The sequence below is a fragment of the Cheilinus undulatus genome, linkage group 14, assembly GCF_018320785.1.
Source record: "Cheilinus undulatus linkage group 14, ASM1832078v1, whole genome shotgun sequence".
NCBI classification, from domain to species: Eukaryota; Metazoa; Chordata; class Actinopteri; order Labriformes; family Labridae; genus Cheilinus; species Cheilinus undulatus.
The window spans coordinates 29923023-29937907 of record NC_054878.1 but is presented as its reverse complement, the minus strand read 5'-3'; the positions used below and the strand labels follow the sequence as shown (position 1 = coordinate 29937907).

General features: G+C 38.5%; 1 protein-coding gene across 1 annotated transcript in view; it reads left to right on the top strand.

Annotated features, from left to right (window-relative positions):
• The first annotated feature begins 476 nt into the window (after positions 1-476).
• Positions 477-14885, top strand: part of afg1lb (AFG1 like ATPase b) — a 49537-nt gene continuing 35128 nt past the window's right edge. The window contains exons 1-5 of the mRNA XM_041804723.1: positions 477-594; positions 852-1144; positions 5386-5452; positions 8553-8654; positions 8901-9028. Coding sequence (XP_041660657.1) covers positions 480-594; positions 852-1144; positions 5386-5452; positions 8553-8654; positions 8901-9028 — 705 coding nt within the window. The 5' untranslated portion in view covers positions 477-479. The remainder of the gene's footprint in view (positions 595-851; positions 1145-5385; positions 5453-8552; positions 8655-8900; positions 9029-14885) is intronic.

Here is a 14885-nt window from a genome sequence, read left to right as displayed (position 1 = left end):
GGTTTGTTTACAACCGGACGCTCCCGGCACGTTTCCCCTTCCCAGGTGATCAGATCATAATCGTGATATTCAAATCATTATTTCACCGTTCTAAATTTGGCAAATGTCACACAAAAAGGGGAATGGCTGACGCGATAAATGAGCAACCGTCAGTGACTGTAGAATATTATTGAAGTGAAGAGTTTAAAACTTTAATAAGATTTACATTAACGAGAGAAAGAAACGTAAAGTGACGGTTATTTACAGACTGACATCATGTCATTGTTTAAACACCATGCAGAGTGCATAAAATTAGCAGCAGTGTATTTTTATTGTTTCTGAAATCAAATAAGGTTAAATAACAGATGATTTTTTTTTTTTTTGTATTAATGCAATTTTATTTTATTAAAGGCTTGTCATAGTTAAAGCCATTTCTATGCTTGTGTCACGTGGTTTTATTTGTTGCCCACACTAATAAAGTTTTCGGATTTTGAACCATCATGGCGGCGTACATGGCTCCTGCAGCTGTCAGATGTCCAGTAGTGTTTTTACTTAAAGACACTATTCTGATCTCGAAGAAAGTTTATCAACCGTCAGCCAGATGCACTATTAAAGGCAAGTATGTTTGCGTCATTTTGAAGTAAGTTTATTTAAGCTTCCTGCGATATTTAGAGTGCTGTCTATGCTTTTACAGTTCTGTCATCTCAGGCAAGACATATATATATATATATAAACTTTACTGAGTACATCAACGATATCGTATGGATTAAGCTATACTTAACCTTACTGTCTTTCGGTTCCCTTTATAATCAGCGTATTTTGACCACGTTGAGTAACCGATAGCATCGTTTTCTTTACTGAAATGATTCAAGGTTACAGTTGCTGGAGGAGCTACAGTTCATCGTCAACCTCCTGGTCGTCTGGGTCTCCAGCAGCAGATATCTGTGCCCACAGTGAAACTGTTAAACACTACATTCGCCTCGTTGAGTGTGGCTCACTGAAGAAAGATGCCCAGCAGAGAGATGTGATTCTGCAGCTAGCTCAGCTGCAACAAAGCCTGAAAAACTATAGTAATAGGATTTACTTGAACCCACCTCCACCGAGGGAAAGCTCAAAAGAAAGTCATCTTCAAAAAGAAAACAAAGATGGAGAACCTTCTACAAAGGTAAAGATGTTCAGATATGTCCTTATATAATAATGCATGGTCTTATAATAAGTCGACTCATAATGCTTAAAATCTTGCAGTTATGGTACTTAATTTTCTGCCTGAAAATTGGATCATCACAGATTTTTTTCAAAAGCCATCATGTGTTGATTTTGTTCACTTTAAGTTACAATATATTACAATATCGATGTTTTTAGCATGATGGAGTCATGTGATTAGCCTCATGATTCAAACAATTCCTTGTTCATTGATTCTCAATGATATCCTTACTAGGGGTTGATCAATATTTGTTTTTCAGAGGTTATTTCATACCGAACATCAGTAGTGCAGAGCCCAATAACAGATATCTGTAATCGAAACGATTTGTACAAATAAAATTGTACTTAATGTGACAAGAATAAAACTGCATGTTAAAAATGAAGGAAAATAAACAATGCAGCACTAGCTCTGTCAACATGAGAAACAGCACAAAACAACACGGTAGTAGAGGGAAACAGGAAGAGATGCCGTACACTCTCTTTTTCAGTGCCACCCAGGCCTCAGTGCTGATTGGCTGATATATGTGTTTTATCAAGCCAGCCAGACAATGTTATGGAAAAGACATTAGGTGAGACTGTATTGTGAAAACAAAGCCAAAGGGGAACACACACCTTGTGGTGGAGCCCAAGCAGCACACCTTCAATTAATTGATTTGATCAATTATCAGTAAAATAAAATGCCTTATCAGCTAAATGCCAATAATTAGCATCAATAATCGGTCAGACAGATTATCGATCTACCTTTAATTGATACTGTTCATCAAAACACGTAAGGTGACTGGCTGAAGACCACACCATGGATTTACTGAAGGCAGCTGATCTTCTGATGTGCTGTTCTGACTTTGCCAGATGTCGTTCCCTGCAGGAGGAAGATGTACACAAAAGTGTTCAACTTTCTAGCTTGGGGGGGGGGGCTCTAAGGTCTGCCTACTTGCAAATTGGAACCTGTGTGAGTAACTTATAAATTATATGATATTGATATTGTGGTCCTGACTTGTGCAATACAGTTATAACATTACTTTTGGTATTTAAATTGAAAAGATAAACTGCACTCCAAACATTTCCTTGAAAAGTCGACTCACCGTGTCACTACATCATGACCCCTAACTATGGCGTTTATGGCTTTAGTTAGGGTTATGACTAGCAATGTTAGAAGAAGACAGCAGGATAATGTCAGACAGCAGTGATTTTAATTTTTAAAAATGAAATGTTACAAGAGGTCAAGCAGACACCAAAGTGCATTAAATGGATATATTAATCCTGCACGATTCTTTTAGTAATATCTGTTACCCATTGATTCCCACACCTAATAAATTGCCAAGTCAAAGTTAATGAAGTAGGAGTATGTGCCATTTGTAGATTACACAATCAAGCTCAACACTATTAGGCATATACTATCAAATTTGATTTTGATAGTTGTCTGAACTACTCAGGTTAATATCATGCAGTATTGTTTGCATAAGTTGGTGGAGTATGCAAAGTATTCATGAAGATGCTTATGACGCCTGTATTCAGTGGTTGATTTTATGATGCGATGATATACTAGCAGCTTGTGAGATGCTGAATAGAATAATGATAAGTTGCAAATGATTTAAGTAAGAGCACAGTTGTTGTCAAATTGAAAATTGATCAGTTAAACATTTCCTCGTGAAGAATAATCTCCAGCTGGAGACAAGTGCAGTATAAATGAAAAAGAAATGATCCCCTTTTACTCATGCACTATTCTACACACTCCACACAAAATAACACTTGTTAGTGTATAGTCTGCTGAGATTTTGAATCATTGCTGTTTGGTATCAAAACTGACAAGCACATTTTACTTTTATGAAAAGTATTTAAAGCACTGTAAAGACAAAAAAGTTAATCCTGATATTAAAATGATTTTGAAGCAAAAATCAGGCTAGAATAACAAAAATAGCAACCTGTTTTGATTGTTTACCATCTACACGCCAGCATGGCTTTGTTTACAGCCTTTCACAGTGTGGCATCTGGACCCTCATTCTGTCACTGAGCTCCGTTGACATCCAACATATGGAGGGACTTCAGAGTCCACCACACTGTACTCCAGTTGTAGCACCCACGGTGGCCATGAGGCTCAGGTCAAAGGGAGGGTAGGGGTCTGGGAAGCGTATTGTGCATGTGAGTTTTGGACCAGCGTAATGTAGGGGGCTGTTGTTGTTTTTAGGTCAGGGGAGCTGACTGTCTACTATTTGGTGGTGGGATTTTTTTTTTTTTTGCTGGTTGGCTGGCACAGACACACAGAGTTAGGCAGAGATTTTGGAAGGCAGCAGGGCAGACCTCCCGCTGGGCTCGTCCCGGCACCCCTCTCACTCTCTCACCGTCCCCATGCAGTAATGAGGGGATCCCCATTGTCTGCCCCATTCTTGTCCTTTTTGCTTTTGATTCGGGACTCTGACAAACACTTTGGTGTTAGGCTATCAACACCACCAACCCCCCTTCGCTCCTTTTTGCACCTTATTTCTTGCCCTGTCTCTCTCTCTCACACACACACATACACTCTGACTGGAGTACTTATGCAATTATTCTGGTTTGAATCAGGTCATACCACTGTCCTTTCGGTGTCTGTTCTCTCTGTGAAAGTGCCGCCATTGTCCTCGCTAACTGACCAAGTCTGTGAGGAGAGTACACTTGACTTAATATTGACCCAATGTGGCGTGGTTTTGCGGATGGTCGGCTAACAATGGCCCATTGTTTGGCTGGAGCCATCCTCTCTAAGTCAGACCTGATCGGAGTCCTCCTGTATATTATGGCTTTTCGATTAGGACAGTTGTACCAGTCTCTCTGAACTTAGACCACAGCAATCACTCCCTTAACCTTATAACTGCGAGACATGACACCTTTAGCTGAAGATAAACATGCTAAAAGGAGTCATTCCAAAGCCAAAGTGACCCTGTCCCGCATGTGAACTTTCCACTCATGTGCCAGTCGACATCCTCCAACCGGGAGGGGAGACGAGGCCACAGAGCCCAGCGAGACAGAGTGGCTGAGGGACGGCCTTGTGCTTCTCCACTCTGCCGTGGCAGAATGGCTTCCAGCCACTGCTGACAATTACCCCGCCATGCTAGAGGGCAGCCTGGGAAGTCAGGGAGAAGTCACACACTGTTTTGCCAGAGCCTACAGGAAAGGCTTGTTGCTCTTCCAGTGTTTCACTCCAGCTCAGGAGGACAGGACGGGTGGGAGAGAGAGAGAGAGGATGGGTAACAAGTTTGTTTTTTCATTTAGTTTTCAATTGGCCATTGTGTGCATTTAGCAGAGTCAAGTGCTCCTTGTGCAGTGGACACTAAGTGCAAGGGACACCAAGAACAGTCTCCATTAAATAGTTGCTAAATTAAATTTTAAGAGCACAAACATCTTTTTTTTTTAGTGCTGAGTTCATCCAAAACCATTTGGCGTTGCCCTGGTTACAGAGATGGACCATCTTCAACAGCACCACTTTTAAATCCGCCATAAAAACATCAATCCAGTCTCCTTCTGTTTACATAGATATTTCAAGGTATCATCTGCATATGGTGATTACACTGATGACATATGTGCTTTCATGGTGTAGGCGCTCTTTAGAGATATTTGGCTTTAGTGAATATTTCTCAGCCCAGTCACACAGAAGACGTTTTTTTTGAAGCAAGGACCTTTTGATGATAGGAGGCAGGCAGCACAATGACTTCCAGCAGCACCTCAATGAAACAGTACCGTATCACAATTAGCAGCGCTAAACAGGCTGCACAGACAAGTCCACTCCATCTCGTATGGAGCCTCATCCAGTCCTCTCCGTTTTGTCTGACAAATCCCCCCATTGTTCCTCTGATGATGCTTTTCTTTCGTGGGAACCCCGGCTTGTCTTGTTGATTAGATCCCCTTTGTCTTCCTCCCCTGCAGCGGGCCAGTCTGGAGAATGTGAAACCTCACACTGTAGTGGTGGCTTAATGCCTCAGCATACTGTGTTTATCAAACCATGATTCAGTCTTATATGGTAATGAATATAACGAAGTTTATATAGGTCACCAGTTCTAATGTTTTGTTATTGTAATAAGGAATTAATCTATGCATTAAATTTAAAAAAGCACAATTGATTCATGGGTAACTGTGGTGCATTATTGTTTCCAATGACAAGCAGCTGTTTAAAGACTTAATATAAAACAAACATAATACAGTCATTTCCTTGTTGCTCCTGTTTTTCCAACAAAGGAGGAACTCCCTCAGCCACCACCACCACCACCTCCACCCAAAGGCTTCTATCTCTATGGAGATGTTGGTAAGACCGTGTTTAAGATGTCATCAACATCAGTTGCACTTCATCAGTATATCCCATGATTATTACTTGGCTGTGATAAATACTTGATTCTGAGTGGCCATTTAGGGTTCACTGACCTGTTATTCACTATATTTACCATTAAATAGAAAATAACTTAACCGTCATTGAGCAGTAAAAGCTAGATGTTATTTTCAGTTTTTTTACAAAGCTATAGTACAAAATAAAAGATAACATACTGCACATTTTATACATTTTTTATGCTACAGCAGCAGTTCTCAACTGGTCAGGCATCAGGACCCACCGCCTCCTCCTAATAAGAAATCACAACCTCAAGTTTTAAAAATATTTAGTGTTCAAATGTTTATTTGATTAAAAGTGGCAGATTGGACCCTAAGGAGAACAAAACTTGAAATAAAAAAAGAGGGCAAAAAAAAAAACATATATAAAAGGTCACATATTTTACCCTTTTAAGACAAGTTTATATTGGTTTCAGAGGTTGCCTGTGAAGTTTGTTGCAGAGAAAACACTCCAGTATTGGATATTTGCGTGTCTAAAAAACCCTCTGTTTCAGCCCTGTTCAGAACGAGCTGTTTCTGTGTCTGTCTTTAAATGTCACTGAACTGTCTGGCGTCGCCCCTGACTCCGCCCCTCTCTGGAAATGGATGTGGCTTAATGGATCAGGAGAGGAGGACAGAACTTTCTTCAAAGCGGGGAGGGCCAACCAAACTCCCCACATGACGTCATGAGGGGGAAATCTGAGAAAGGCTTTTTTCAGCACACATTTTCTGAAAGGCGGAGGAAGGGGGTGGGGAATTTGTCCAGGGGCACATATTTTTGCTAGAAAAGCCGGAAAAAGAGTATTTTGCATATGTGACCTTTAACAAGCTACACCATTATAGAAGAAACTGTGTGCATACATTTGATTTTACTCCTTTTTCCAAGGCAGCATGGAAATTTGGTCATTTCTTGAGGAAAATAGTAATCGTCTTGGGAAAAGCAGCTAAAAAAAACGTATTGATATGCTGTGTTTCCACTTCAGGCTTTGCACATCATAGATCTTTTTGCCCAATTTTTTTTTTCCAGCACACCTTTGCTTCCCACTTGAAAACTGTTCACAGCCCACTTTTGGGTCCAGGCCCCCAGCTGAGAACCAGCATGCTGCAACAGCAAAAACAAGGAAACTCTAATGTAGATATGAGATATTAAGTAATTGATTACATTGTGGGAAATAAATACAACTGTTAATTCTGATCAAGTAATCTGACTGAAGAAACACTTAAGGATCACCATATCACTCAGACTTAGGCTGTGGTGTTCAATACTTTATTCTGATTGGTAAACTGCACATAGCGATGGTACGCTGTCCTGCAATTTGTCAAAGCTGTCAAGCAGAAAAGCAGAAGTTTGCTCTGCCTCAATCGTATCAATCCACGGAAATAAATGTAATACTTTTGATGTTGAGGTGCCATGCATACTGTGGGAAACAAGAGAAAGGGGTCGGTAACAATGATGGAGAGGTTAACAGATGCAAAGCTATGACAAAAAAAAGGTTCAAAACAGTGAATGACGTGAGATTATAAGAACAGAAAACGGAAAATAATATGTATGAAAACTCTGACAAAGGCAGGACCAGTGAGTCAGGGCAGGTGCTACGTCGATTTGAGCCGATCTGGTGACTTTGTGGAAACATTTAGCTTAATGTAAGTATTGTGGCCACAATGGCTACTTTTGAGAAATTTTATCCTTGAGTGGTTAACTGTTTACTAAGTTTGTTAAAAATCACATTTGCAGGAGCCTTAAAAATAAGGTGTACCAGCTATTAACTTGCACGTAATTCTCAAGAACGGCCATGAAAGGCCACTGGAAAGACATAAGTGGAATACTTTTTATAAGTTTGTAAAACGTCCTTTAATTTAGTCTCTTAAAAGATATTTTAATATAGTGTAGGTGGATATATTTATATGTTGTCTTTTACCCATTTAGCATAGGCTTTTCTGTCAATCAGTCAATCAATCAGTTTGATAATTCATAAAAAACGAATTTGTGTAATAGGACTCCCCAGATGTGGTGTGGAGCTTGTAGACAGGGGCCCAGACATGGTTGTTCAATTTACAAATAACATATATGATACATAATATACACAATTATCAATAAAATTCAACCAGTATTCTTAATTTTAACTCAAAACTCTAAAATGCACTAAAATTTATTCTAAAGATCTTAAATATATTGTGATACTTATATCATTTATGTAGACAATATCACCTAGAAAATTACAATATGATTGAACTGGAGTTTATGGGAAGCCATTTAGAAACGATTAGAAACCCTCAGCCACCAAGGGCCTAGGATTGAACACATTTTTGTAGCAGCTCTTGTCTAAGGCTCTTTTTGAAGACAGCCAAAGATTATGAATTTTTAAGGGGTTTTCAGGCTCGTTCCAGATTTGTGGACCTCTGCAGGTCATGCTTGTAATTTTCAGCTCACGTTTTTTTTGCTTCAAAGGAGTTGTGTGTTTCTTATGTTGTGTGCTTCAGAAGTTTGAGGTTATAAAAAAGAGGTTGAGATGAAGAATTTACCTTAGACCATGATATGGCTCATGTAACTTTTTTTTTAAAAGATTTGTAGCTTTTTAACTTAACAAGGATATGTATTACACATAACTATAGTTTCAGATCTATGCAATCACGTTCAAGTTGAATAATATTTTTACGATGGATGCACGATATTGGATTTTGGACAATACTTGCAAACAATATGAGCCAATATCTATACCAATGTTTAAACGCTGTTAAGACCTAAAACTTCAGTCCTTCAAAGACAATATTAAAAGTCTGAGGATGAACAAATTTCAGTCCTTGAGACACACTTTAAAGTGCAGGGGAGGGATAATGAATAAAGAAAAGAAGACTTCATCTGACATAGGTCCAGCCTAAAACTCCACTTTGTAGTTGTTTGTGCAGCCAATATTTACTGCATATATAGGCAGATTTTTTAAGCCAATATATGAGTTTTAAATGTTGGTAGAAAGGTTCACATTTGCTGACACTGATATCATACTGATATTCCCTAATTTTTCTGCAATCCCTTTTCCTTTCAGGCACAGGGAAGACCATGCTCATGGACATGTTTTACAACAATGTGGAAAACCCTCATAAGAAACGAGTCCATTTCAACAGCTTCATGTTGGACATCCACAAAAGTTAGTATTCTCCTCCCACTCTTCAGCAACAAAATACATCTAATTGGCTTGCATGACTTTCCAGTAAGTTTTCTGACTCCTCCGAGCTCCTATATTTATCTCCGTGTTTGTCCTGAAGCCCTGCTAATTGTCTACCATTATGCAAACAGGTGAAATTACAGCTTTATTCAGTATTGTCTCGGGGTTTGGGGTTTGTGATGCAGGTGTGCTTTAAGATGTGTCTGACGTTTGTGTCCTGCTTTAAAGGGATCCATCGGAGGAAACAAAGCCTGCCAAAACGAAGGCTCGGGAAAATGTTCACCTATGACCCCATATCGCCGGTTGCCATGGAGATCAGCAGTGAAACCTGCCTCCTGTGTTTTGACGAGTTTCAGGTGAGCGAGCGTGTTACAGACTTTGTGTGAGTGTGTGTATTATGTGTGAGCTTAACGAGCTTCAAGTAGTTAACAAACAATAAGAGCTCTAAATACTGTGGTTTGATACTCCACTGATATATAAACTTGAGTAACTGTGGTAAATGATGCCAACACTAGTGCTAAATAATAAGTGACAATGATAAATAAAGTGTATCACTAGACCAATTATTTATGATAATGACATGCTGCATCTTAGATGTATAGGTCAAATTAATAACCATAAAGACTTTACAACAGGGTAAACATTTAGGAGCCAATGCATATGTGTGCTTTCTTTATTTCTATGAACAGTTTTGTTTACATGTTTGTTGATTAAATCATTGTGAGCACTAGATAATGATAATTCTCGCAGGTAAATTGGTTAGGTGGTGGGGTTGAGTGACTTTTAGGTCACAGATGAACAGGTGTTGGGAGCAAATATCTTGTATCGTACATGTAACAAATCAAGCAGCAATGTTGAACAGTTGGGATTTATATCATATCATATCATGATTAAAGTAGAATTAGTCTGTTATCCTATTTGCCATAAACAGGAATTTCACCCTCACAGTAATTTGATTTTGGACTTTTTTATTTGGATATGCATCAAAGATGTTTTTTAAGATATATTTTTGGGCTTGTTATGCCTTTATTGGTAGAGGAGGACAGTGGACAGAATCTGAAGCAGGGGTGAGAGAGTGGGAAAGGAGCCACTGGCAGACTTGAACTCTGGCCGTCCATGTACATGGGGGCGACCTAACCTCTAGGCTAAAGACATTTCTACAGAAGAGGATTACAGCCAGAGGGGAAGGGGAATATAATATTGTGCACTTTGGCATTAAAACTGAGGATAAAGTTGAATTTTGACAATAAAGTTAAAATACAATTTGAACATTAAAGTCAAAATGTCAAGAATAAAGTCCAACCTTATTAAACCACCACAAACAGCCTTGCATCATTGAACTTGTGAAACTAAACTTCATAATTGGATTTAATACCAAAGACATTCTTTCTCTTTTAGCTTACCAACACAGTGTGGTAGTCTAAGATCTGCTGTTTATCTGTTGTTATTGTCTAATAAGGTTTTATTTTATTCCTGACATTTTGACTTTTTTCTTGAAATTGTATTTCAACATTATTCCTGACATTTTGATTTGTTTTCTAAACACTTCAACATTAATCTTGAAACAGTATTTTAACTTTATTCCCAATTTTTTACTTTATTCTTGATATTTTGACTTTAATCTCAAGGGCACGGCATTATTTATTCTTTCACCTCTGTCCCTAATCCTCTTTCATATATTTCCATGCACATATACAATTCTCTAGACATTTAATTGGTAGGGCAGTCAACTGATTAAAATGTTCAACTGCACTTAATCTCTGAATTTCTGCAGTTAATTGCAATTACTCTTCCCACTATGTTTCATTTAAGACATTTATGTTGTCTTACAATAAAGAGAATTGACTACCTGTTTAGATACAGACTTGCTTTTATTTTGAAAGAAAATAAGGAACCATCAGTAGTTCAAAGATTATGACATGAATTTAATACAAGAACAAGGAACTTGTCATGGATTCAAAGGGAAAAGTAAAACGGTAAACAATAACTTTGAGATTAATGCCAAAATGAAAAGAAGAAAGTGGATATGTTGTGAATAAAGTTGAAATTGCAAGAATAAAATTGAAATACTGTTTCAAGATCAAATAAAGTTGAAATACAATTTTGACCAAAAAAAATCTGATAATAAGTAAAACCTTATGAGACTACAGCAAACAACAGATCTTAGACAAAACATACTGTTAATGAGCCAAAAGAGAAAGAATGTCTTTGTTGTTAAATCAAAATATGAATTATAATATAAAAGGCTGTTTATTATGGTTTTATAAGGTTTGACATTATCAACATTTTGAATTTTTTCTTGAAATTGCATTTCAACTTTATTTTTGACATTTCACGGTAATCTGGAAACAGTTTTTCAACATTATCCCTCAGAATTTCAACGTAATTTTAGATATTTAAACTTTTTTCCCGCCATTTTGACTTCGACCTTAAAGAGCACAGCATTATTTATTCCTTCACCTCTGTCCCTAATCCTCTTACATTTCCATGCACCTATGCAAGTGACTAAAAATATAATTGGCAGGGGTGTCAACTGATTAAAATATTGAATTGTGAATAATCTCAGAATTTCTGTAGTTAATTGCAATTAATCTCCCCTTTCTGTTTCATTTAGGACTGTTGTATTGTCTTACAAAAACGAGAATTGACTACCTGTTTGGATACAGACCTGATTTTATTTTGAAAGATTAAACGGAACCAGGGATAGTTCAAAAATATGATGAGAATCATGGAAAAAGGAACTTGTCATTGATTGAAAAGGAAATAAGTGAACATCCATCCATTCATTTTCTATACCGCTTATGGGGAGGGGGGTGACTGCGGCTGTCCGAGCTGTCATTGGGCGAGAGGCAGGGTACACCCTGGACTGGTGGCCAGTTAATCACAGGGCTGGCATATAGAGACAGACAATGGTAGTACATAAATACAGCCCTAATTTTAAGTAATTAATTTTAAGTAATATGTCATCGTGTTAGCGGTTCATGTTACATTTGGAAATATCCTCTCATGCTTATTCCTGTGGTAGCAGTTATGGTATGAGGAGATAAGAAAAAACACAAACGCATGCATGCATTCTTTTTTTAAATTAATGTTAAAATAACTTAAGAATTTATGACAAATGAAGTATAATACTGTTAAACTTGTTCTTTGAGCAGACTGTTGTTTAGACATTATTTAGTGCATGGTTTTTGAAACATGATCATTATGCAGTTTTTCATGTTGCTTTGTGTTTTTCCTTTTGCAGGCTTATTTTGAAAAAAATATCAGTCTGTTCTGAGGGTGTTTTAAAGATGTGAATAAGTTTGCAAAGAGAGGATATTCAAAATAACAGATACTAAATGATGATTATGATTATAAAATCCATATGTCACACACTGTTTCAGACAGAACACAATTTAACAAAAGTGTATCTACCATTAGAAAAAGTTTGGCAGTATTTTGGATGTTTCTACATCATATCTACATAATATAAATAAGATATGCATGCTTGTATTTCTTTCTGTGTCTTCCTTATCTTTGATGCTTATGGTGTATTCAGTATCAGGTGAAATGGCAGTAGTGTATGTTGGCAAAACCCACAGGCCCTGAGACTACTCAGGAATTCAGATTCCAGAGATATTAAGACCATGAAGGAGAAAGAAAGTGATATTTGGCCATTCTTTCTTTTGTCTTCAGGTGTGACTACATTGTAGTTTACTGTCCTCTCTTGACAAAGGGAGAAAATATGTGTCACTCTGTGTTTTCTGAGTTCATTGCTGCATGTCCACTTTCAGTGCACCATCAAACCTGGTGCCTGAACAACTGGATGCTTCTGACTTTTCCATCTCACAAAAATAAGACTGGGGACACCTAGTGGTCATGCATGAGAATAGCAACATTGTAAAATGACTTAGTGGCGATCTAAGTCTCTTTCCTGTAGTAGTTAATAGTTATTACTCTGCTTCTGTCGCCTGTTTATGTTTACACACAGTTAGCTGGCTCTCAAAAAGCAACAGCAGCCATGTACTGTTTTCCCACCTGATCTACACAGCTAAAAGGTATCTTCTGCCATTAGAGCTGCAGAACATCTCATTATTTTACCCTTTGGTGTCAAAAGAAAGAGCCACTTCTGCAGCTCTCTGTGTGCTCTGTGTGGTAGTTAGTCATTCATTGCATTTAAAAAAGACATGTGCTTCTGTCTTCATCATCAGCCAAACACATCTGTTAGCAGCACAATGACACTCCTCTCACTGATATCATTACAGTTAATACCGGCAGGTCAAAGATCCTAGAAGGTGTGTTTGCTCTCTCTAATCACTCTCTATGCATCTGTGAGGATCAAGAGCCTGCTCCTTTCATCCGCTGCGTCTTTCACGTTTGAAATCGTGCATTCTCATTGATTTGTTTTGTTTGCAGTTGCCGGCTTTGCTGTTTTCCCTCGTCGACTGTTGCTACTGGTGAATGGAGGGGGAAACAAGCGGACATGTGCGTGTTGTTTGTGATGCATAAACAAGAGGTTGCAAAGGTTGGGAGAAGAGAGTTGGGGGTGTATGTGTGAATGCGTGTGGGTGAAGGGGGTGGGGGGTGGGGTCTATACCAATCAGCATCCTCCTCCACTCAGCCATGCAAATGAGACTCTGGGTATCAGTCGCACTCTCCTGCTTCCTTAAGTGAGTGGAGCTAGAAAGCGACTGGCGGCGGCGGGTCAGATGGATCTTATCCTCTTAAATGCTAATGACATTTCTCCATTCTCTTCATTAGCGCTGTGCCATTATCAGTAATTTGTAGCCCCCTCCCTCCTTTGACAGCCCCCCTAATGAATCCTCACCATTGAGAGGTCCGAGATGGAAAGATGTGGAAGAGAGGACGAAGAAGAAGAGGAGTGAGAAGAAAACGCTCCAGCGTCATTGTCTCAGTGCCTCGATGACTGTGCAGCCTCTGTGAAATTGCTCATAGGTTGTGTACATGAAAAGGTGTAACATCAAAAGAGGTTTAATTTGGCACCCGTGGGCCTCGCTGCAAACTGACAGCCGCTTGAGTAATTGGATGCTCATTTAAATATCGGCATTGGCGGACGGAGATTGCGCCATTATTTTTGTGTTCCACAAGTGCTACATCAGTCCCCCCTCCACCTTTCTCATTCTGTGGGTACCCATTCTCTTCCCCCTTTCTCATTCAGCAATCAATATTGCCCCTCATACTATGCCCATGTTGAGGGCACATGAATAAACAAATCCAGGTTGTATAAAAGGTCATTTTTAAATGATTCTTTTGTAATGAAAATAATAAAATCCTGTGGTCGGAGGAAACGGGGGGCCCCTTCAGAGAGACAGAGCCTTGGCTTTCTGTTGATTCTCATTACACACAATCACTCTCATATACAGGCACTAATTTGGTGCCCCTAGCCACCTCTCTTTAGCGAAATCAAGGCTTTTGCACAAATGTTAATCAAGTATTGGCAAGGGCAGTGGGGCTAATATGCAAAAGCAGACGACTCTCCAGTGTATGAAAGGAGGCATATGCTGTGTGTATGGCCATCAGAAGTGGCTGTTATATACAGCAGAGGAGGTAAGAGGAGAGGGCAGGGCTGAAGACCCCCTACTTCTTAAACCCTTTTAGTCCAAAAGGCAACATATCCTCTTTACAAGGTGATGGTGGAATAACTGTATTCTTGGTATTGACTGACGTTGGTATTGCCAGAAATGTTGTCTCTTTTTGCAGCAATATTTTTGGATGCAAGTCAAAATTTTAGGTGCATATAGCCCTATCAATAGATGCTCTAACCTCCTGACTTTTTCCTGTCAACCCCCTCAGTCAGAGTGAGCTGATGTGTGAATGCTGCAAGAAATATTCAAGAAAATTCACCATGAGCAACTAGGCAGGGGTGATGACATTGATATCCTGCAGCCAATGCAAAGTTCATGTAATGAAACAGCTTCATTATTATAGATAAATCAGTGGATACTTTATTTATTATTAATTCACTAAAATTGAAAATTATTTTAAAAAGTTATTTTAAAAAAGCATAAGCAACTTAAAGCAATAGTATGTCTTAACCTTTACCTGAACAAAAACTGTGCAAAAACTTAAACAGTGTTTTATGGTGAAAAATTTAAGAGATGAATACGTAAAAGCTCTTGTTAGGTTTTGTTTTAGTATATTCATGTGCAAATGGTGCAAGAATGCTAACTAGACATTATCAGAAGTATAAAATATGAAAGGATGTGGGTAGAT